This window comes from Arvicola amphibius, chromosome 4, assembly GCF_903992535.2.
Source record: "Arvicola amphibius chromosome 4, mArvAmp1.2, whole genome shotgun sequence".
NCBI classification, from domain to species: domain Eukaryota; kingdom Metazoa; phylum Chordata; class Mammalia; order Rodentia; family Cricetidae; genus Arvicola; species Arvicola amphibius.
In genome coordinates, this window is record NC_052050.1 from 12154506 (window position 1) to 12178299 (window position 23794).

General features: G+C 46.7%; 2 protein-coding genes across 5 annotated transcripts in view; both read right to left on the bottom strand.

Moving 5' to 3' along the window:
- Positions 1-7721, bottom strand: part of Arsg (arylsulfatase G) — a 141545-nt gene extending 133824 nt beyond the window's left edge. The window contains exon 1 of the mRNA XM_038328704.1: positions 7596-7721. The gene's annotated coding sequence lies outside the window, so the exon portion shown is untranslated. The remainder of the gene's footprint in view (positions 1-7595) is intronic.
- A 3980-nt stretch (positions 7722-11701) lies between these two features.
- Positions 11702-22733, bottom strand: Amz2 (archaelysin family metallopeptidase 2). Of its 4 annotated transcripts, none has more exons than XM_038328898.1 (9): positions 22668-22733; positions 22198-22290; positions 21831-21913; positions 20896-21178; positions 20034-20207; positions 19821-19949; positions 15664-15827; positions 14526-14702; positions 11702-12107 (listed from the first exon to the last, which is right to left on the bottom strand). In XM_038328898.1, exons 4-9 carry the CDS (start codon positions 21176-21178, stop codon positions 11955-11957), a joined length of 1080 nt encoding a protein of 359 aa, XP_038184826.1. In that variant the 5' UTR covers positions 21831-21913; positions 22198-22290; positions 22668-22733; the 3' UTR covers positions 11702-11954. The 4 variants fall into 4 exon arrangements, with proteins under 4 accessions (XP_038184826.1, XP_038184828.1, XP_041910962.1 ...); XM_038328900.1 differs by having other exon boundaries at positions 20896-21195; XM_042055028.1 differs by lacking the exon at positions 22668-22733 and having other exon boundaries at positions 22198-22556.
- Positions 22734-23794: the final 1061 nt, after the last annotated feature.

A 23794-nucleotide genomic window follows, 5' to 3' on the forward strand; every position in this document is an offset into this window, starting at 1 on the left:
GTTCCAGCTCAGTCCGCACTGCTTAGCTGACTGATAAAAGACCAAAAAAGAAAGAAAGAAGAGTGAAGTAATAAAAACTAAAGAACCTGAGTAGGGCAGTGATGGCGCACGTCTTTCATGTCAGCACTTGGGAGGCAGAGGCAGACGGAGTTCAAGGCCAGCCTGATCGACAGAGCGAGTTCCAGAATAAGCTCCAAAGTTACAGAGAAACTTGTCTTAAAAAAGGGGGGGCTCCATAAGTGAAGTGCTTGCTGCACCGCGTGGGGTCCTGAGCTGAACCCCTAGTTCATACACAGAAGCCAACTGTAGCTTTAGCTTTGAAGGTAGGGAAGGGGGCTCAACTGTCAGCCAGTCTAGCTGAAAGAGCAAGCTGGCTCAGTGAGAGACCGTGCCTCAATAGGAGATGAAAAGCAGTGGAGGAAGGCACCCAGTCATGACCTCTGACACCCACAAGCTCAGGTACAAGAGAGCCCACCTTTACAAATGACCTCTGACACCCATACACTCGGGTACGGGAGAGCCCACCTTTACAAATGACCTCTGACACCCATACACTCGGGTACGGGAGAGCCCACCTTTACAAATGGCCTCTGACACCCACACACTCGGGTACAGGAGAGCCCACCTTTACAAATGACCTCTGACACCCATACACTTGGGTACGGGAGAGCCCACCTTTACAAATGACCTCTGACACCCATACACTCGGGTACGGGAGAGCCCACCTTTACAAATGGCCTCTGACACCCACACACTCGGGTACAGGAGAGCCCACCTTTACAAATGACCTCTGACACCCATACACTCGGGTACGAGAGAGCCCACCTTTACAAACGTGAAACCCGCCCCCCGACGTTCAACACACACAGGATCATCAAAGTCATGTTTTTATTAAATGCCTATTATTCTGGTACTAGAGAGATGGCTTAGCAATTAAAAGCACTGGCTGCTCTTCCAGACGATCCAAGTTCAAGTCCCAGCACCCACACGTTGGCTCACAACCATCAGTAACTCCAGTTCAAGGGGATCCAATGCCCTCTTCCAGCCTCAGAGGGCAACAGGTGCAGACAAGGTGTGCAGACATACATGCAGGCAAAACACCCACAAGCATTAAAATCAGAGTTTTTCATTGTATCTTACGTGTATGAGTGGGGTGCCTGAGTGCATGTGTGTGCACCACTTGTGTGCAGTGCCTACAGAAGTCACACTAGTGTGTCAGATCCCCTGGAACCGGAGTCACAGACACTGTGAGCTCCCATGTGGGTGCTCAGAATTGAACCTGGGTTGTCTAGGAGAATAGCCAGGGCTCTGAACTACTGAGTCATCCCTCCAGCCCCTCATCAAAGCAATTTTCAGACCATAGGTTTCAAAGACAGGAAAGATCAGACAATTGTCAATACATTAATTTTTTTTTTATTTTCCATGATGGCTCTTCAGCCCATCACTCTCTGTCCTTGTATATCTACCACGTTTTCTGTATGAATGTAGGCTGCAAGCCTGTCTAGTTGTTAAGGTCACATGCACTCTAGAGGCAAATGAATGTTTTCATACACTGTTTTCAAACCTCTTATCAATTTATCCTTTCCTTTTTTAAAGCATAGTCTTATGTAGCCCAGGCTAGCCTTCAACTGACTATGTAGGGAGGACCTAAAATGTCTGATCCTCCTGCCTCCACATCCGAAGTGCCAGGATTATAGGCATAGTCACTGTGCCCCATTTTATGGAGTTTTGGGGATCAAACCCAGGGCCTGGTACATGCTAGGCAGGCACTCTACCAACTGAGCTACATTCCCGGCCCACAAAGTCACCAATTTTATTCTCCAGCAGTGCATAGCTTCCGGGCATTTCCTGATATCTGGTACAGGGTAGAAACTGTGCCCCAAGTCTGAGTTTCAATAGACTAAATTCAAGTTACCTAGAGGTATTTATTACACATATTCTGTCCAGAATAAACTAAAAATCGAAACCATCACAATTCGTTTTCTCTCCTCCTTCCCCTTTCTCTGACTTGTCAGGGATGGCCTTGAACTCACTGTGCAGCCAGGAACAACCTTGTGACTTCTGTCCACCTGCCTCCACCTCCCTATGTCAGGATTACAGGCCTGTACTACCTGTCCGGCATGATCCTTATCTTTCCAAAGCCCCCACATTTTGGAGTCTGCTAATAAGCAATCCACTGTTAAGAAGCCATAGCTTTGAAGTTTTAGAGTCATTAAAATCAGGCCATTTAAAAGGCAATGCGGACGCGTTACAGGCTGGTGCACCTCTACAGGTATACAGGACACCAGGGAAAGAGAAGCAGTCCTAGTCTCCAGGCGAGTCTGTAAGCCAGGTCCCTCACATCCACCAGGTGGGCCAGAGACTAGGGCCCCCTGGTGTTCATTTTTACAACACTCCTAAAGTCACAAGACAACAACAGTGGCCTGGAATGAGCAGTCTGAGTTTTCACGCAAAAACTAAAACTTAAAAACTAAATTGGATTTACTTCTGTGCTTACAGATTCCCTGGAGGGGGACTCAGGCATCAAGCCTGCTGTTCCTGAACACATCACCAAGATATTGAGAGGGAATATAACTTGGGCCAGGCATCTGTGCCACTGACTTGCCTTCCCAGTCACTCAAGGAGACAATCACATTGAGGACCTTAGTAACCTTCTTCCTTAGGATCAAACAGGATGCCCCCCTCTCCCCTCCACGCCGCCCTTAGTCTTGTCTTCGCGGCTGAACTCTAGTCTTGTATGGACCACAGTGTGCTCTGGCCCCTCTTCTGCGAAACCACACTGACCTTTGCTATTTCTACACATTCCATCAGAGCTAGTTTCTTCTTTTGGTTGGTTTTATCGGGGGGGGGGGGAGGTGGCTATTATTGAGACAGGGCCCATTAGATCAGGTTAGCCTCAAACTCATTACGTAGCAAGGGTGACCTTGGACAGATCCTCCTGCCTCCGTCTCTTACGTGCTGGGATTATGGGCTTGTGCCCTGACACCTGGCTCTACTTTCTAAATATATCCAGGATCTGACTGCATTGTCATCTCGGCATCTCTCTTTGATCCAAGCTAATACCGTGTTAACTATATGATCACAGTAATCTTCCAGCTTGTTTGCCTGCTACACTATGACACCTCCTTAACTTCCCACATAGCAACCTTGGCGATTCTTCTGAAGCCAACCACAGCTCTTCAAGTACAGACCCTAGATGAACCACATGATGTTGTTGCTTTCCCCCTTGGTTCAGCTATGCTGACCTCTAATCGATCCCGGCCCCCTTATTTCTATTTCATATATGGGTGTTTAGCCTGCTTTTATGCTACAGTGCCTGAAGAGGCCAGAAGAGGGCGCCAGGTTCTCTGGTCCTGGAGCTGCCTGCCAAGTATCCACTGAGCATCAATCCAGCGCCTGCCAATTCTTACTGTTCAGCTTGAGGTTGTCTGTTTACCCTTCCGTTTGATCAACATACGGCATATCCTTTTAATTTGCTTAATTCCAAATGCCAGCCCTATGGAGGCAATTCTAACTGTCCTACCCAAAAGAATGTTTGGGGCTGGGGAACACAGTTCAACTGACAGAGGGCTCACTTAGCATGCAGGAAGCCCAGGGCTCAACCACCAACACAGCATAAACCCAGCTGTGGTGGCACATACATGTAGGACCAGGAGTTCAAAGTCACCCTTGGCTACAGCAAGTTCAGGTCTTCCTGGACTACATACGTGAGAATGTATCTCAACCCCCAACTCCAAATGAATTTGCTTCTCTTCCTTTACTCTGAGTCTATGCTGCAGAAGCACCGATTTACCTTGATTCTGTCTCTTTATCTAGAAAATTAGGGGAAATTTTTTTCTTCACTGAATATATATATATTCTGAAGGGTTTGACAAGGCCTAGCACATAGTGCCTGGTATTGAAATATTATTAAGAAACTAAACATGTGAATGAATGAGTTTTGTTATTTTTAACTGATTGACAGACCCCTTCATTACATGCATTTTCAAAACCGGTATCTGTATACGACGAGAGCCCACGAGTCTGGTGCTGCTTCACGTTGGTGAGTCACAGGAAGCCGAAAACATCCTGCACAGAAACCACTGTCCTTCCAAGACCCAAAGATGGGGCTCAAAGCACCCAGCAAGCGAGTACTGTATAGCATGTTGGCTATAAAAATCAAACACTGATGGATCCATGAGCAGAGACTGAACACAGCAGGTAGAAGGCATGAACGCTAAGTAGCTAGGCAGAGGGAAGGATGTGAGATTCATATATTTCCCATGCACATTTTGTTTTAACTTAGTCTGCTTCCCTATCCCACAGCCATGCAGCCCAAACTGGTCCGGAACTTTCTATGTAATGGTTACCTTGTCCTTATAGCCACCATTCTTCCGCCATAGCTTCCCAAACCCTGGGGCTACAGGTGTGTACACCCACGCCTGGGGCCCCATAGACAGTGACACAAGGAAACCTGTACACAGTTACGGAGCACAGTGTGTACAGTGGGCAGTGAGGGCAAACCAAAGTGACTGGCCTATCTACCGTCCGAGACATTTCCTTACGTTTAATGTTGGTGACGTTTCAAGTCCTTCCCACTAGCCATCTTGCAACGCACAGTTACTGATCGGGTATGTGGCTTGGGGTTAGAACACTTTCCTATCACACAGAAAGACCTGGGCAGCGAAACAGACAAAAATAAAACTTAGCTGTTTCTCTCTCTCTTCTCTTTTATGTGGTGCTGGGGATGAACCCCCGGGCTTCAAAAATGTTAGACATGCACACTCTATTACTGAGGGATATGTATAGTCCTTAATTCACTTCACGTGTTTGATGGTTCTTCTTTATTATTATTATTACTACATGTAGTGTGTGTGTGTGTGTGTGTGTGTGTGTGTGTGTGTATGGGGGGTGTATAGAGTGAATAGACGGAAGCCAGCGGATAATCCAGGGATCAAACTTGGGACATCAGTCCTGGCTGCAAGCACCTTCACCCCGTGAGGCATCTCACCAGCCCAGTTTCCCTACTAAAACACCTCCATTGATAACAAGTGCTTTCCTGGCCTGTACCTCTTCTTCCTCCGTGAAGGTCCAAGTCCACAGACTGACTCCTTTGATTCTTTACCAACCCCCCAGGTAACCCCATCTGGATTAGAAAAGTTGAAGGACAGCATAATATCCCATAAACCCCTTTATAAACAATCTGCAAAACGGTGGCTTGGGTTCTCACTGTATTTTACTTGCATGCAGTCACACCTGAAAGCAACACACACCTTGGCATTAGAACCACCTGGATCGGGTCCAACTTTTGCCCCTGGTTTAAATGTCACACGGTCCCTCAGCTGTTACCGCCTTGTCTCCACACGCACTACACCAGGGCATCTTAAACAGTCCCACTTGGGACCCCTCTTCTTTGAGAAATTGTTGTGACCCGAGGTATGTAGGCAAACCAAAGAGGTATGCAGATCAAGCATTTACTGATAATAAATCATAAATTCACTTAAAAACAATTCTTAAAGATGAAAGCAAACTTGAATACTAATGAGATGGAGGTAGTTATTTCTTTCTACATATATAATTAACTTTTGGACTGGGGGTGGACCTGTGGTAGAGCGCTTAGCATGCATAAAGGCATGGGTTTAATCCCCAGAACACACACAGACACACACACACGCACACACAAACAGGGAGGGGGATTAAATCATGGCTGAGTGTCCACAGCATCTTCAACACTTTCCACAGCTCATGCATTTGACTGATTTAAATCTTCGGTGCTGAAAATGTTCCCTCTCATTAAAAAAAAAAAAAAAGTACCAAGAGAGAGGTTAAAGTATATTTAGGGCAATCTGAGAAGTTGTTAGAAAAATCTGTCCTAATCTCAAGACAAACTCATTGTACAGATTTTGTTGTAACGAAACTGAAGTCAGCCACTCAAATGGAAACATTGAAGATAATAAAATCTAAGCTATACTAACATTTAACACAATAAAATCTAAACTATACTAACGATACAGGCTGAGGCATGACTATAGAAAAAGTATTCAATGTTTTCCTCAATTAAACCACGCTTCTGTTGGAGCAGAAGACTTTGTATACACACCAAAACACCGCAACTCTTTACATAAGATTGTCCGGGATCTCAGCTGGGGAGTTTGGGGCGGTTTTCACTGGAGATGTGTGGCGTGATGCTACGTGTGCTGCAGTGTGTGTGTGTGTGTGTGTGTTGTGTGTGAACTTGCAGTGTGACACAGACATGCCCTGCCAGAAGCACCTCGGTTCACTACATGCTGATTTTGAATTCATGTTTGGACATGGCACTTTGATTTTTAAAGACATTTCGACGTGTATGAGTATATCGCCTCGTGTTTCTGTGTAACACGTGCATGCAGCACCCACAGAAGACAGAATAGGGCATTGGATGCTCGGGAACTGGAGTTTCCAGATGGTTGTAGGTCACCATGTGGGTGCTGGGAATCAAACTCGGGTCCTCTGCGAGAGCAGTCAGTGTCCTAACCACTGGGTCATCTCTCCAGCCCTAATTATACAATTGGCAGTTTCAGATTGATTTTGTGCCCCCAACACCCAGTTCTAGGAGCCCGTGAGGGGTTGCTACCCACAGTCTAAGACTAGACAATCTCCACATTTATAAACTCACAATTCGGCTTTCCCAAACTGAAATATACGCCAAGGTAGTGCCAGGCCCTAGGCAATGAGAGGAAGGCCTAAAAAAAACCAAAATCTACAAATCAGGAATGGTAGTGAATGCCTGTGATCCCAGCTCTGGGGAGGCTAAGGCAGGAGGACTGACCTAAGTTTGAGGACAGCTTAGGGCTACATGGTGAGTTTGAGGCCAGTCCAGGATACATAGTGAGACCCTGCCTCACACAGACAGGAAGGAAAGGAGGCAAAGAGGGAGGGATGGAGGGAAAACTCTCAAGAGCGCCCCCTGGAGGTGAAGCAGCTGCCCGTCTGTGCCACATTCACCTGGAGCACCTGGACCTGCACCGCAAAGTCCCTAGCTCGGCCTTTCTCTACCGCTGCCTGGGTCTTAAGGGCACATCCTCCCTCTTAGACTCCGGGGTAGTAAGGGTCCAGGGTTGCGCTGTCCAACACAGTCCACAGCCACACGGGGCAGCCAACCGGAGTGGAGAAGTCAGATGAGGTTTTTGAAGACTTGGAAGAAAAACAAAATACAAAGTCTCTCTCAGCCCTTACAGTGATTACGTATTAAGATGGCATTTTGGTGGCACTGGGACGAGTGTTACTGAGATGAACTCCACTCCATTGGTCAGAGGATCTACCAGACAAGTTAAAATTACATGCGTGACTTGTGGTGGTTCTCTATGGGACGGAGCTGCTCCAGATAAACAAACCCAGAAGGTGAATAAGACGAGTTGGATTCTGTTGTTTGTTTGTCTGTCTGTTGCTGGCGGTGCTGGGGGGAACGAACCCATGAATTTGTATGGAGAAGACTACCACTGGACTACACCCCCCAACCGGATATTCGAGCTGTAGGCAGAAGAGTTTTGCAAGTGCTCTACAGGAGAGCTGACTCCACCCACGATTCAGGTGCCCTGGCATCCAGACCTGGGGTGTGTCAGGCTGCGGTGGTTTACCTGGGTTCCTGGCGCCCTGCAGGCCACGCTGCCACTCCACTCTCCTCCCAGGGGCGGTCACAGGTGTCGCCCGCCACAAGCTGTCCGCGGGAGGGATGGCTCCCGGGCGCAGCTGGGGACAACGACGCGCTTCCTGCCCGGGAAGGGCCCGCTCCGCGGCTATAGCCGTCCCGCCGCTGCCTGCTTGGATTTTATCACTGGGGCTTCGGAGAGGAAACAACCAACAACCCCGGCCCTCTGTTCCTTCACGGGTTTGAGATGAGTCATTTAGCCCTGTGTCAGGGAAGTGTTTGCTTCGAAAAGCAAGCCCGGGGCACGCTTGTGATGCCAGCCCTGGAGAGGCTCTGAGGCAGAAGGATACCAGATATAGGACAGCCTGAACTTTTAAAAGTGATTTAAAAGGCGTTTAACCAAGAAAGCGAGTCTAAGGAAAACCACTGGTTTGGTTGTCAAGCGTGCTTTTCCGTCTAAGTTACAACAATGAAAGAATTTAGATTCCAAATGGGAAAAGAGAAATGGAAACAGCTCAGTCATTAAAGTGTTTGCTGTGTAGATAGAGGCCCAAGGGTGATCCAGCACCCATAGGATGGGGGTGAAGAAACAGGCAGGTGAATCCCAAGGTTCACTGGACAGCCTGCTTGACCTAACCACTGAGGGATGATACCTGCGGTTGGCCCTCCCCCTCCCCCCAACCATTTAAGAATCTACATACCTGTCCCACAGAACCAAGTAGGAATAATGGAGAAAAAGTACAAACTAGATAAAAACTAGATAAAAATCCTTGCCTATTGATCCTGTTTGGCCGTCTCTATTAAGTTTTCGTGGTCTGAGATGTCAAGACTTGATCAATCACTTGGGGTATGTGTGTGTGTGGAGAGAGAGAGAGAGAGAGAGAGAGAGAGAGAGAGAGAGAGAGAGAGAGAGAGAGAGAGAGAGAGCGCTATCCCTTGAGGGTATTAACTGTTGAAGCCAAAGAACAAGATATGTAACATAAAACATTTTCAAAGTCAATTTATTTTTTAAAAAATTTCATTTATTTTTATATTGAGCTCTACATTTTTCTCTGCTCCCCTCCCTAACTCTCCCATCCCCCTCAACCTTCTCCCAAGGTCCCCATGCTCCTAATTTACTCAGGAGATCTTGTCTTTTTCTACTTCCCATGTAGATTAGATCTATGTACTCTCTCTTAGGGTCCTCACTGTTGTCTATGTTCTCTGGGATTGTGTAATACACCATTGTGTAAATGTACCACATTTTCCTTATCCATTCTTGGGTCGAGGGGCATTTAGATTGTTTCCAGGTTCTGGCTATGACAAACAAAGCTGCTATGAACATAGCTGAGCACATGTCCTTGTGGCACGATTAAGCATCCTTTGGGTATATACCCAAAAGTGGTATTACTGGATCTTGAGGAAGGCTGTTTCCTAATTTTCTAAGAAATTGCCACACTGACATTCAAAGGGGCTGTACCAGCTTGCACTCCCACCAGCAATGCAGGAGTGTTCCCTTTTCCCACAACCTCTCCAGCATAAGTTGTCATCAGTGTTTTTGATCTTGGCCATTCTTACAGGTGTAAGACGGAATCTCAGAGTTGTTTTGATTTGCATTTCTCTGATGACTAAGGATGTTGAGCATCTCCTTAAGCAAAGTCACTTATTTCTAAGGCAGTATTTAGACATTGGGAAATTATTTTCATCAGTATTTTAACCTCATGTTCACTTAGCATGTACAAAGCAAAACCTCCAAGTGCTGGCTAGTGCAATGTGCATCGTGCCTCGAGCCGTCTCTCCTGCTTTCTGGAGGAAAAAACTCTCCTACTGAGTTGCAGGCACAGTAAATTACACATTCCTCAATCTCTCTCTCTCTCTCTCTCTCTCTCTCTCTCTCTCTCTCTCTCTCTCTCTCTCTCTCTCTCTCTCTCTCTCTCTCTCTCTGTGTGTGTGTGTCTTTGTCTCTCCATGCATTAAGTCAGAGGGCAACTTGGGAGAGTGTAAATCCCAGGAATCAGCCTCAAGTCCTCAGGTTTGGTGGCAGGTACCTCACCTTTTGAGCCAGCTCACCAGTCCCTAAATTGTATTTTTTAAAGTTAATCCTAAAAATTCTCCCAAAGTGTACACAATCTAATTTGTTATAACATTACTTAAATGAAGACTGCTTAATAAATGTTTGCTATGTCATTTTTAGTTGTTCAGTCTCATTTTCAGCAACAGTGAGTAATTTCTTCCAGAAGTTCCTACTCCTGGCTCCTTGGCAGAGTAGGCTCAAAAGGATTCTTTATCTTGTCCAGATAATTATAATCCCCAATTTTTTTTTGTTTGTTTTTTTGTTTTTTTTTTTTTTGTTTTTTCGAGACAGGGTTTCTCTGTGGCTTTGGAGCCTGTCCTGGAACTAGCTCTTGTAGACCAGGCTGGTCTCGAACTCACAGAGATTCGCCTGCCTCTGCCTCCCGAGTGCTGGGATTAAAGGCGTGCGCCACCACCGCCCGGCAATCCCCAATTTTCCATTCTAGGTTTATAATTAATGTTGACCCACAGAAGAATTGCATTTACCTGGTAGGAAAAAAAAAAAAAACATAGAATGGGGAATAATTAGGAGGAACCATTCAAGGGAGAATTAACCTTCATAAACAAGACGCGTCAAACCATCTGCTCCGTTTCAATATTAGAATAATCATAAACAGTCTCCAACCGATGCCAGTGACAAGCTGCCGTTTTCAAAACTGATTTAAAAGGCGTTTAACCAAGAAAGCAAATCTAAAAAGAAAACCACTGGTTTGGTTGGCAAGCATGATTTTAATTACACCGTCTAAGTTACAACAATGAAAGAATTTAGATTTCAAATGGGAAAAGAAAGCTGGAAATAGCTCAGTCACTAAAGTGCTTGCTGTGTAAACAGGCCCAAGGGTGATCCAGCACCCATAGGATGGGGTGAAGAAACAGGCAGGAGGATCCCCCATGTTCACTGGACAGCCTGCTTGACCTAACCACTGAGGAATGATACCTGCGGTTGGCCCTCCCCCTCCCAACCATTTAAAAAGAAGAAAAAAGACAATGAGAAAGGAAGGAATGTAAGTCTTAAGGGGGACCTGGGGCTGTCACTCAACTGTAGAGTACTAAGCATGCACAAGGCCCTGGGTCAAACCCCAGTATTACTAAGTATGGTGGCATATGCCTTTTAATTCCTACACTTGGCCAGCCTTGTCTACAAGAGCTAGTTCCAGGCCAGGCTCTAAAAAAGCTGCAGAGAAACCCTGTCTCGAAAAACCAAAAAAAAAATAATAATAATAATAATAAAAAATTTAAAAAAAATTAAAAAAAAAATAATAATTCCTACACTTGGGAAGTAGAGGCAGGAGATTTCTATGAATTCAAAGCCAACCTGGTCTATATATTGAGTTCCAGGCTAGTCAGGGCGAGAGACCCTGTCTCATAGGAAAACAACAAAAGAAACAAAACCCAGTACTGCAAACGGGCAATAAAGTAGGCCAAGCTACCATCTCACTGGCATGAAGGGACAGTAGCTTCCTGTTTCCCAAGATACATTGATCGTACAGATTTGCTGACCCTGAGGTTGTCCACTTGCTCACTACCACAGCAACAGACTGATGTCACAGGCTGACAGGCCACCACAGGCATTGCTGGCATCCTGACAGGTAAGTAACCCACTCACTCTCTTCCTATTCAAACAAGTCACAATGCAATGAAGTGGGCAAAACAAACTTCAATCTCACCTAACGCTATAGATGAATGCAACCTACTCGGACAGATGCACCATTATGACACAACACAGCAGTTACAGCAGAGAACGGTGCTAAAACCCCTCCCCGCCAGCAGCTGCTGTGGGAAAGGACCACTGGTCTCTCACTGCGAAGACCTGATATAAGCTGTCGCTTCTTTCAGGGACAAGCTCATAAATAGCCAGGAAAGAATGAAGGGTACCCACGGGTCAGGAGGGGAGGCTGCAGGCAGCAAGGATGCCAACCCATGCAAGTTCACATTGCTGGTAACTCAGCTGTACCCCCACAAGAGGCAGTAACTCTTTTTGAAGCAAAAGCAAACCTGCAAAGTGTTCATTCATTCCTTGGATGAATACAGGAATACAGGATGGTCATTTTTTAAAATCTTTATTTACCTTCCAGCTTCAGCTAATCCAATTTGAAGCTAATGACACAGGAGAGAAGGGCAGAGAGGGTTTTCCTTGTTCTCAGTGAACCTTATTTTGGTCCAGGGACTTCAAAGAAGCTTCTAGTCTGTTCCTGGCCTCAGCACAGAACCAGGAGATGGTTTAACCCAATGAAGTACTCTACCCACAAATGCCCGGGTGCTGGTATTTATCTCAGTTACTCCTATGTGCCAGTCCTTATTTCTCCAGAACAGCAATGCACTTTACTATCCACTCTCTCCAGTCCTTAAAGGCGTCCACAGGTTTCAGCAAAATCATACGGTCAGAACTATTTCTGGGAGTTGCTCTTAATGCGTCGTAAGGTTCATCGTCAATCCATCTCAGCAGTGCCTTGAAAACACAAACACTGCATCTCAACAAAACAGTCTCAGGCACAACAGCGAGTACCAGAGTTAGGCTGTCTAAATCTGTGGTGTGCCCCCATGAACAGTCTGAATCTGATGGAGTGGGCTAGGAGTACACGACATGAGTGAACACTGAGAGAAACAGCATGGGCCAAAACCATAGAGAACAGTGAACAGGAGCTGGGTATGGCTCCTTGCGTCTATAACCTCGACACTCAGAAAGGAGGATGGCTACAAGTTCATAGCCACTTTGGGTTACATGGTGAACTCCACACCAGCCTGGACCACATTATGAAACCCCACCCCACCTCAAAAAAACAAACAAAACCTGAAAATGACAAAAAAATATGCAGAGGAAAAAGAACTATACTAATTCTTATGCTATTTTAGGATGTCAAGGTAATTTTAATTTCTTTTCTCCATTTGTTTATTCTATAAGGCATTGTGCTGTGCTTTTAGCTTAATGCACATGTGCATATAACATAACTATACCCTAAGGCAAGAGCAGACATGTATGTGAAGACACAGGATGGAGACAGTCAAATGCTGTCCCTGCATGAGCAGGCAGACCACAGGTAACCGCCGGGATGTGTGCTGATGTATGCACAAGGACACCAGGAGTCGTCTCTTCTTTTTTTCATTTTTCAGGGCAGGGTTTCTCTGTAGCTTTGGAGCCTATCCTGGAACTAGCTCTTGTAGACCAGGCTGGCCTCAAACTCACATTAATCCGCCTGCCTCTGCCTCCCACGTGCTGGGATTAAAGGCTGCATCACCACCGCCCAGCAAGTCATCTCTATTCTTAAAGACATCCACTCTTTTTTTAACAGACTCGTGTGTCTGTCACATATTTTGAAAATTATAGTTACACAGTTCTATACTTATAAAAGTAAAATCGGGCTGGAGAGATGGCTCATCATTAAAGGCTAGGCTCACAACCAAAAATATAAAAGTAAACTCTACCACACAAATCAGCATGCCTTTTGCTCTATAGAATCAATCCCTTTTGATCTAATGGACAAGTAACAGATAAATTCCTTTTACCATTTCTCACTGAATGTTAAGCATAAAATAGTCATCATCAGACATAAGAAATGGAGAGATGGTTAAGAGCATTTACTAAGCTGGGCAGTGGTGATACACACCTTTAATACAAGCACCTGGGAGACAGAGACAGGCAGATCTCTCTGAGTTCAAGGCCACCCTAGTCTACCAAGTGAGTTCGAGGACAGCTAGGACTGTTACAAAAACTCTGTCTTGGAAAAAGAGAGAGAGAGAGGGAGGGAAAGGGAGAGGGAGAGAGGGAGAGAGGGAGAGAGGGAGAGAGGGAGGGAGGGAGAGAGGGAGGGAGGGAGGGAGGGAGGGAGGGAGGGAGGGAGGGAGGGAGGGAGGGAGGGAGAGAGGGAGAGAGGGAGAGGGAGAGAGAGAGAGAGAAAGAAAAGCGTCTTTACTGTTCTTCCAGTGGACCTGAGTTTGGATCCCAGCACCCACATCAGGTGGTTCTGACTCTTAAGGAATTAGACAAGCCCCTCTGGTCTCAGAGGGCACACATACATAAATATATCTAAAAATAAATACGACAGTCATTGTCAAATTAAAGTTTCTTTATGAGTGTTTTGTCTATATATACATGTGCACTGCATGTATGCCTGGTGCCCTCCGAGGATGTTGGATCCCTTAGAACTGGAGTTATATGTAATTAATTGTAAGCTACCATATGGATGTTGGGAACCAAACTCAGGTCCTCTGTAAGGACAGTGGGTACAAGTATGAGCCACCGCAATGGAACTTACTTATAGTGTTGAGAGGGAGGGATATGTACCATGGCATGAATGGAGAGGCCAGAGGACATGTGCACAAGTCAGTGTTCTCCTTGCACCAAGGCTCCGGACTGACTCCTGTCTCCATATCGCGGGGGTTGGGGGGAAGCACCATTGCTGGGGAAGCTGTGCTCTCTTCCTAAACTCCAGGTTTGAAATGTGTACCTTCTCTCATGGCTTCACATAGTGTATGTGTTCAGTGTGTGGCCCAGGGTCGACCTCAGGCGCTTTTCCTCCCCTTATACACTGAAGCAGGACCTCTCGTGATGAATCCAAAGCTTGCTGTCTACTAGTCTGCTAATTAGTTTGCCTCCAGAGTCTGTCTCCATGGCCCATGTACTGGGATTACAGGTGGGCACTTAGGTGGGCTCTAGGGACCCAGACTCTGGCTGTTATGCTTTCGTTGGCAAAGCAGCAAAGGATCCACCACTGAGCCATCTTGCCTGCCCTCTACTTTAAAAAAAAAAAAAAAAAAAAAAAACACAGTTTCCTGCTTACCTTTACCTAATTTCCTCTGATAAACCATAGCTCTCAAAGACCTACCAGAACACACCACTTCCTTTACCTCTGCACCCCTCCCTACTTACTTTGTATCTCTCTACAATACTGAAGCCAATAGCACACTGCAGCTTGCGTAAGCATATAGGGCAAAGATTTAGAGGACGCCGGTCAGATTCTTCTAAGTGGTTGGAGCCTTGCATCAAGCACGCAAGCCACTGGCAGTGTCGCAATCCAAATATGTGTCCGATCTCATGGGTTAAAGTCTGCAAAACATTTATGTCACTGCTTTATGGCACCACCATTAGCAATTACACAACACTTTTTCCAAGAAACAGATTTACAGGATTAACACCATTGCCACTGTCTTAGTCAGAGTTTCTATTACCGTGACAAAACACCATGATCAAAAAGCAAGTTGGAGAGGAAAGGGTTTACTTGGCTTACACTTCAGCATTGTTGTTCATCACTGAAGAAGTCAGGATAGAAACTCAAACAGGGCAGGATCCCAGAAGCAGAAGCTGATGCACAGGCCATGGAGGGGTACTGCTTACTGGCTTGCTCAGCATGCGTTCTTATAGAGCCCAGGACCAGCAGCCCAGGGATGGCACCACCCACAATGGGCTGGGCTCTCACCCACTGATCACTAATTGAGAAAATGTCTTACAGCGGGATCTCAAGGAGACATTTCCTCAGCTGAGGCTCCTTCCTCTATAATGACTCTAGCTTGGGTCAAACTGACACACAAAACCCGCCAGTAGAGTCATCATCACCAAAGCTTCAATCTGCTCAGACTTCTACACTTAGCAGTGCTCATTTCATTACTTCCCTGCACCAGGATTTCCCATTTGGGACACCAAATATGTTGGCTTATTCCATGTGTGGGAACCCTCACAAATGGGCTCTTCCCACTAGATGGCGGTACAGACTTCATATTTGTGAAAATGTGGTGTATGCTTGTCATCCTTGTACTTGCAAGGCTGAGGCAGGAGGATAGTTAAGTTTGCTTTAGACCAGTAGGGTCCTAGCAGTTCACTGGGGCTCCCTCACTCCAGAGACAGACTTGACTTGCATGCTGATGAGCACCCACACAATGCTGATGAGCAGACTGGCTGTGGGCCCTTCAAACATACTCTGAACACGTATTCCTACGAGGAGAAACCTACAAACAATCCCGGAAAAGCAAAATTTCTATCTAAACAACAAAAAAATTTCCAAACAACTTACCTTACAGGATCGCCACAGCAAAATACTAGTGATCTCAGGATTGTAATAGTCATCAAAAATGGAATAGTCGCTGGAGGACGTTCGCTGGGGCCGCTTCACTTTCCCTTCATACCGTGTGCTGTAGAAATCCCTGCCGTACCTGGCGAAGCTGAATATCCCCACACCTGCAAAGAGAAGACAAGCTTATCCTATCACTGGGTAAGATACATGGAGGAAAGACAAAGGTCAGCTGTTCAGACATCTGACCAGTAAGTGCACATCTGGATTAATGTCAAACCACTGGAAATACTTAAAAGATTTGCCAACACAACACAAACAACTTTTGTCCCAGACTTCCCTATCAAGACCTTTTAAAGCAGGAATCCTTTAGACTGTTTTATCTTTTATTAAATCAAATCCATGCACAATTATTACAAGACAGAAAGTGGAGTCTGGCTTGTGTCACCAGCTGCTCTGAGGACCCCACTGGGTAACCAGCTCTGCCACAGCACCATAACCTCTTTCCCAACGGGCCGAAGGGAACTCCAAGCCTTAGCTCTGCCAGTGCCCTCACCGTCCCAAAGAGAGTACATGCGAACCCCATCCTCAGATCTTATCCTTCACAGTACTGAGAAGACCATACCCATAGGGCTTAGTCACCAGTACCACTTTACCTACCAACCAATTTCCCCTGCCCTAAAAAATTCAATGTAGGGAGAAGGATGCACCAGGTCCAGGACCCTCCCTGAGGACCTACTAGAGGAGGGAAGTGACTTTTTTTTCCACTGGTGTAGCCACAGCTAACATGCCTGTGCTCTTTAGTAACCTCTCACACATGCTCCCCTAAGTAACCATACTTCATACCTAGACACACACACACACACACACGCACACACACAGAGAGAGAGAGAGAGGAGAGAGGAGAGGAGAGAGGAGAGAGAGAGAGAGAGAGAGAGAGAGAACGAGAAGGGGAACTATTTCAGAAGGAATCAAACAAAAGTGGGAGGAATGGGAAGGGAAGGTGAAAATGAGCTAAGTGTATTGTATACATATGTGAATACATCAGTGAATCCCACTATTATGCATAATTGATATGCTAATAAAACATAAGAAACCTAGAAACATCGAAGACAGCTGAATCTGAGAGAAAGTGGAAGCTTCACTGAGTTCCTCCTACCAGTCTTCCCTCAGGAAAGGACTCCAGAAGAGCGTGATAAACGGTGACTTAAGCAGCCAGGATTTTTGGCTATTAGAAGCTCAAGGGCAGACTTCTGCCTCACACACCAGTCAAGTTTCTGGCTTTTCCTAAGGTAGCACCCACTGTCCTGTCTGGAGACTGTCTCCAGAGAGCAGAGCCTCTTCATGTGCCCTATCTCCTTTTTAAAGCACAGGGCAACTTTATCAAGAGGCTGGTAACAAGTGACCAGAATAAACAGTCTCACGACTGACTTCCTGGGGGTGATAGCAAAGGCATAGATGCCATCTCTGCAGGTCTGGAGAGTAGTCTGACACCTTGACACCTAATTCAGTTCAGGGACTGACCTACAACTGTGCTCACCCATGCGGAACTTTTAATTATGTCTCTTTCAATCGTTACTATTAATGAATTTGGGGCTGGAGAAATGGCTCAGCAGCTAAGAGCACTGACTGTTCTTCCAGAGGACCCAGGGTTCAATTCCCAGCACCCATACGGCAGCTTACTATTAATGAATTTGTATGTGTTGTTAGGATTCAGAACCTAGCACACGAAGCAGTGCTCCCACCTTATGGATGGTTTGGTTTTGTATGGTTTTGCTAGGGAGCAAAGCCAGGGCTAGGGTCACACCAAGCAAGTCCCCTACCACCGAGCTCATGAAATCTTTATTTGTAAGTAAATAAACTTGTGGTTTTGTCCAGTTCAACTTGATTCAAAAGGGTGCTCCTCACCTCACCCTCAGGATCTGCAGACTGACCCCTGAAATTTAGGGAAAGAGTATTCTAACAGGAAAAGCAAATCTCATCATGTATCACCAGGCTCGCTCTGCTCCAACAAGTGTGAGCCTATTTCATGTGATCCCTTCAGCCATACGTTTTAAATGTTCCTCTTTAAAAATAGTATTTAATCTTGGAGAAAACCAGGCCCCTTGTGGTAAGCATACTCATTTCATATCAAATCAACCACTACCCTGACATGTCTTGTTTTATGTCATTTAATATTTTTAAAACTTAACCTTCCCCACAAAATAATTAACATAGAAAGCTTGGGCAATGTTTCCTCACCCAATCCTCTCAAATGCATATAATAAATTAACTAGTGGTATCTAGGTCAATGAATAAATTGCTTTGCATTTGCTTTTAATGTTTTTATTTCGATAATGCTAACAAAAGGAGACATCTGATAAAAACACAGAGCAGTACAGTAATCCAAAAGGGCATGCTGGGAGGATCCAGGGGTATGATGAAGGACCTCGAGAGATGGAGCACTGAGGATGAAGTAATGAGAGAAGCTCTAGCCTGGCCCCACCTCTAACACAAACATCGCTGGGGAAGCCCCTGGACCTGAGCCTGGCATACATCCCGACAGACCATCAGCTCTCTCCTGCCCTTGGTTCCCACTGCCCCTCCCTAGGTCACTAATGCCCACTCCCCTTAGTTTACTAGCCTTTCCTCTTCCAGCCCACCTTAGATCCTGGGGTGCACACTGCACGTACATACACATGTGAGTGTATTTGAAGTTAGACAGAAAATAGCAAAAATTAGGGGGAAAGAGAACAAAGTAGAAAAATGAGAAGAACGAAAGAGAAAGAAGAATAAGCAGACTCACTGTCAGACCCTTCTAATGTTGCCAGGCAGTTTCTAACGAGCTGAAGTTTATTATCCCAGGTCGAGGTTTAGGTTGGTTCTCTTTCCTTCGCTGCATTTTTTTTCTCTGTCAGGGACTGATTGTTGTACAGCTTGGGCCGGCTGTAAACTTGTGGTCTTCCTGCCTCTGCCTCCCCAGTGCTGAAATCACAGGCATGAGCTCCACACCTAGCAAGAACTTTGGTTTCTTGCTGCTGATTATGCTTGGTTGGGTTGTTTTGGACAAGGTATCTGTAGCCCAGGCAGACCTTAAACTCACTAGGTAGCTGAGGCTATCCTTGAACTCCTGATCCACTTGCCCCCACCTCCCAAATGCTCCAATTATATGTTATGCTATGTTCCCACACATAGCCCAAAGCTGGTTTTCCAGACATGCACTCTACCACTGTGCTGCAACCACATGCAGGCTGAAGAAGAAAATATGTACTTTGTTTATGGCTATTCCATTAGAGCAAAATCAACTAGCAAGGGCTAGGGAATGTCTGCTAGTTTGAATGCAATTGGCCCCCATAACTTCACAGGGAATGGCACTATTATAAGGTGTGGCTTTGTTGGAGAAAGTGTGTCACTGTGAGGGCGGGCTTTGAGGTTTCATATACATGCTCAAGCCACGCCCAGTGTCTCACCACTTCCCTGTTGCCTGTGAGTCAAGAACTGTCAGCTCCTTCTCCAGCACCTTGTCTGCCTACATGCTGCCCTGTTTCCTGCCATGATAACGGATTAAACCTCTTAACTGTAAGTAAGCCACCCCAATTAAATGTTTTCCTTTATAGGAGTTGCTACCTCTTCACAGCAATGGAAACCCTAACTAAGACAGGATGCATGTAATTCAGTGGTAGAGTCCTGGCCTGGAGCCAGGCCTGGGTTTGAAGCCATATACTGTGCTAGTGTGCCATCACCCGCCCCACCACCACCACGGAAAGAATTAGCAAGAGTTTCACAAATGTTAATGATAGCTCTAATTTCCTTAAGGTGTTTATCTTGCTAACACATAACTTAAACTCCCCAGATGTTGAGCTGAACACCTGGGGTAGGTACCAGGCATCTCAAGCACTATTTAGGGTAGGAACTGTAACACAAATGCTCTCCCAATGGCTCTGTGAGGAAAGCATTATTATACCACAGTCAGGTGGGGAGGATGTGGCCTCCTGGAGAGGACCCCCCCACCATCACCAGTCTTTCAGAGCACTTTGCCCTAGGGCGTGCATGGCACTCCACTGAAGACACGGCTCTAAATATTGAAAACACTACTGGTCAGGTTTCTTCTTCCCACCCTCTGAATTTCTCCAAACATCCTCAAGCTGAATAGTATCAAAACAGTATCAAAAAAGGAATACCATCTGTCAAAGAGGCCTGTCCAAAGACAAAATTCCACGAGTCCCGGGGATACAGATCGATCATTGTTATCCCCACGATGCAGAAGGCATCTTTGGGTTTCTTCTTTTTCAAGAATGCCAGGATATGCCCTATTTAAAAAGAAAGGCATGTATAATATATATGACACACGCATCCCTTCTGCTACATTCCAACTGCAAAGGTGCTTAACTTACCTGCATGGATTTGTAAGTTCTCTGTGTGCTCATTCACTCTAAAGGCACACTTCGTCGCAGAAACGGACACTGGGTCTAAGAATTTTACGGTCAAACCATAAAAAAAAGCTTCGCAGTAGCCCGTGAGCCACCTAATATATTCTTCACTGATAACTGTGGTGTTGCCTAGAGAGCCTACGGTACGGGGGAAGGGAGAAAATGAGGACACTTTAAAAGCGATGGAAACATTCTTCACCTTATTCTATAAACTGGAACAGAAACAGAAGCCGCTCTAAAACCTCCATACTTTTTAATTGACGGCAACATGAAGTCAAATGAAGAGAATCTCACTGTTCAGCCACTGGGACAAGTATCAAAAGGGCCACACACAGGGCCATGAAGATGGCTCAGCAGGGGAAGGTGCTCGCTGCACACCTGACAGCCTCACTGGGACAGAGGCCAAACTCTACAAAAGCTGTCCTATGGCACATCTGCGTCCCTCCCACACCACACACAATAATATTTTAAATTATTACATATGACATAATGCCTAACAGAGAGACCTGAGTTCAACTCCCAGCACAAAAAAAAGAAAGAAAAAACAGAAGCCATAAAAAATTGCTTGCAGCTGTGTAGTGGTGGTGCACGCCTTTAATTACAGCACTCAGGAGGCAAAGGCAGGCAGATCTCTGTGAGCTCAAGACCAGTTTGATGTATAGAACAAGTTCTAGGACGTCCAGGGCTGCACAGAGAAACCCTGTCTCAAAACAAAACCCAAACAAACAAACAAACAGCAAAAAAAAAAGAAACAACCCCCCTCCCCCCAAAAAATACCCTGCTCACTTGCATTTGGGCAGCAGCCGCCACCATCCCCAGGACATACCGATGGGCTGTATGTAGATGATGTGTTTCTCCGGACAGGGTTTGTTTCTGTAGCGATCAGTGAAAAACTGTTCAAAATCCTGGGGCGCTTCAGGGTGGGAGGTGATCCAGTCTGAGCGGGAATGCAGAGAGATTGGTCCAAAGAGGCTGCTGGACAGCTGGAAGGCTTCATTCATTAAACGTCGCTCCCCCGCGCTGAACTTCTCATACTGTGACACAAGCTCTGGGTTCTCAGAGATGAGAGCTGTCTTCAGGGTGTGCTCAGAGTGCCTGAGTACCTGCATCTGCCAGAAAAGAGGGACTAAAGTTAAGAATGAAAAGAAAATGAGAAGACAGATATAAAATTCATCCATCCATACCCAGCGCGGTCCTCCCTATACACCTCTAGCTTCTCTCCAGAGTAAGTGACCTATTGCTAATGTCTTCAAGTATCACACTTAAGAGTAGTGTTCCCACATCAAATCGGTTCACTGGGGAAGAGTCTCTAAGGAATTAAAAGGAAAACTATTCAACCCATCCTTCCATCTCTTACACAACTTGCTGCTCCACTGTAAGAGCTATTGATAGGTTGGGCATAGTGGGAACACCTGCAAACCCAGGGTTCAGGAGACGAAGGCAGGAGACTGCAAGTTGAAGAACAGCCTGAACGGTCTCAAAAACAGTAACTAACGACCACAACAAACAAAACTAGCGATGACCTCTGTCATTTGACAATAATCACAATTTTCTGAGTTGACTCACTCGGGACACATGACAAACCCATCCCTACCAATGTTACTCAAGGATATTTGATAATAAAAAGGGAAGTAATGTTAAGTGCCCAGTTCTGTAATTTAACTGCATGTTGGCAGATACATCTCAGTCAGTCCCTTAAGGTCAGTTATGAAACACCGGGGATGTTTCATAACTAAGATTACGAAGAGATGCGAGACTCACATTGATGGGCCTTTTCCGTTCATAGCAAGTCCTTAGGTGGCACTTCCATCCCTCCTATGGTCAAGCAGATGTTCTCCATGAGGCTTTTCGAGTTAGAAAAGAAAAACCAGATGAAAGATTTCCGTTCAGTTCTGTGTTTTCTAATCACCTAAGGGCTTTTCCAGTTTATTGACAAATGATTTTGAAATGTTAGCTAACGCTGTGCTCACATGAATTCTGGAGCGCAAGAGGAGCCCTAACTCGAGACTAAAAAGGCCTCTATAGTCAAAGTTGTGAATGGAGCTCACCCTCACTACACATTTGGGATGAAATTTTAGTTTTACAGGATGAAATATAAAACAAACGTGGCCCCCTGTAATCTACCTACCTTTCCAAAGGAGACTTTCCAGTTGCTTTTTCCCACTTAAGTTTTTCTAAGGACAGCCATGTCTGGCAAAGGGGTGTGGAGGGCGCCTTCACCCTAACGAAAAGGGCAGAGAGGAAGGTCGGGAGGCCTCCATGTGCAGGGGGGCATTTTAGTCACGGCAGTGGGCTGGGGGCCGAGGACGCCCCCCCACACCCCACGCAAACTGGGTCTCGTCAGACATGCTAGCCGGTTGCAGATACCACCCCGTCACCGCTTGGGTGAGCTGTGGGGGCCTCCCCGGAACTCAGGGTTCGCCTCTTCTCCCCGGAAGCAACCGGAAAGGCCGGCGTCGTTCCCAGGAGACATCCCGCCCCCGAGGTCCCCTCTGCTTCCGCCGCAACCGTCCCTCCCACATCGCCCCTCCCCAGAGATCAAGACCTTCCCCCCCCCTTCCCTGCCCGGCCCAGTCGGTTCCATCGTAACACCCTCACCCGGACGGGCCCTGGGGCCGCCCTCCCGCTCCCACGGCGGTCCTTGTGCGCATGCGTCTCGCGCCGGCGCACCACGCCGGCACCGCCCACAAGGCCCCGCGCCTTCACGCCCCTCGGCCATCGCCCCGCCCCTAACCGTACTCTTCATTTCTGAGGCTCCGCCTCTAAACGCTGGTCACGCCCCACTCCCTGAAGGCCCCGCCCCACCTCCTGAAGGCCCCGCCCGTTTCTAGCGCTCGCAGTGTGAACTGACGCTAGAGGGCGCGGTCGTGCCAGACAACCCCCAGCCGTCGCCGTTTCCCTTCTTGCCCTCGTGGGGGCACCGCGACCCGCTCCCCGCGGGCCGTGCAGGGTCACAGGGCCACCTGTTGGGCTTGCTCAGCGACCCGTGGGCTGAGCCTGAGTAATTTAACCACCGGGTCTAAATAAGTCAGCCGTGTCCGCGGCTTGACACATTCTACCCGCTGGACTTTCCCTCGGTTGGTTTGCGCGACTGTCGTGGCCTCACCTGCTGTCAGGAAGCAGGGGAACTGAGAGCTTCGAGCTCGGATCCCCCAGGAGCCTTGGGGGGGGGAAGCCCCAGGGCCCAGGATCTCCTGATCCCCCGCCCCCTTCATGCATCTCTGAGCGCTTCAGGCACCGCCGGTCAGAGCAGGAGATGCCACTACCCTGTCAACATCTCATCCTTGGAAGTTAAGGACCTCACACACCCATCTCTGTACCCCTCCTCTTCCCACCCCTCAAGCTTTGCGCTCTCGTTGCCGCCTTGTGCATTCTGCTCTAATTATCCTTGTCGCAGCTATTATAACAAGGTTAATACGCGCTGTCCTTACTCAACCAAACTGCCCTTACCAAGTTGTCAAAGCGGTTTATTTTGGGTGGATGTCATGCTAACCACACAGGCCTTGAGCTCACTATGTAGCAGGTGACGACCACAGGCTCGTGTCTCCCACTTCTAAACACTGGAGTAACGGTTATGAATCATCAGGCCCACCCAAAACTTTTTTTTTAAATAATTTGAGGCGCGGTGTGGTGGTAAACACCTGTTAGCAAAGGCGGGAGGATCTTTATGTTGGAGGCCAGTGTGGTCTATATAGCAAGTACCAGGCCAGCCTGGGCTAAATAAG

Coding starts and splice junctions, on each gene's coding strand:
- Amz2 (XM_038328898.1), bottom strand. CDS start 21,178: ATGCAGGTACTCAGGCACTCTGAGCACACCCTGAAGACAGCTCTCATC. Junction 20,208..20,895: donor CATCTACATACAGCCCATCG/GTATGTCCTGGG, acceptor CCCGTACCGTAG/GCTCTCTAGGCAACACCACA. Junction 12,108..14,525: donor GTATTGTAGAGAGATACAAA/GTAAGTAGGGAG, acceptor TGTGTTTTCAAG/GCACTGCTGAGATGGATTGA.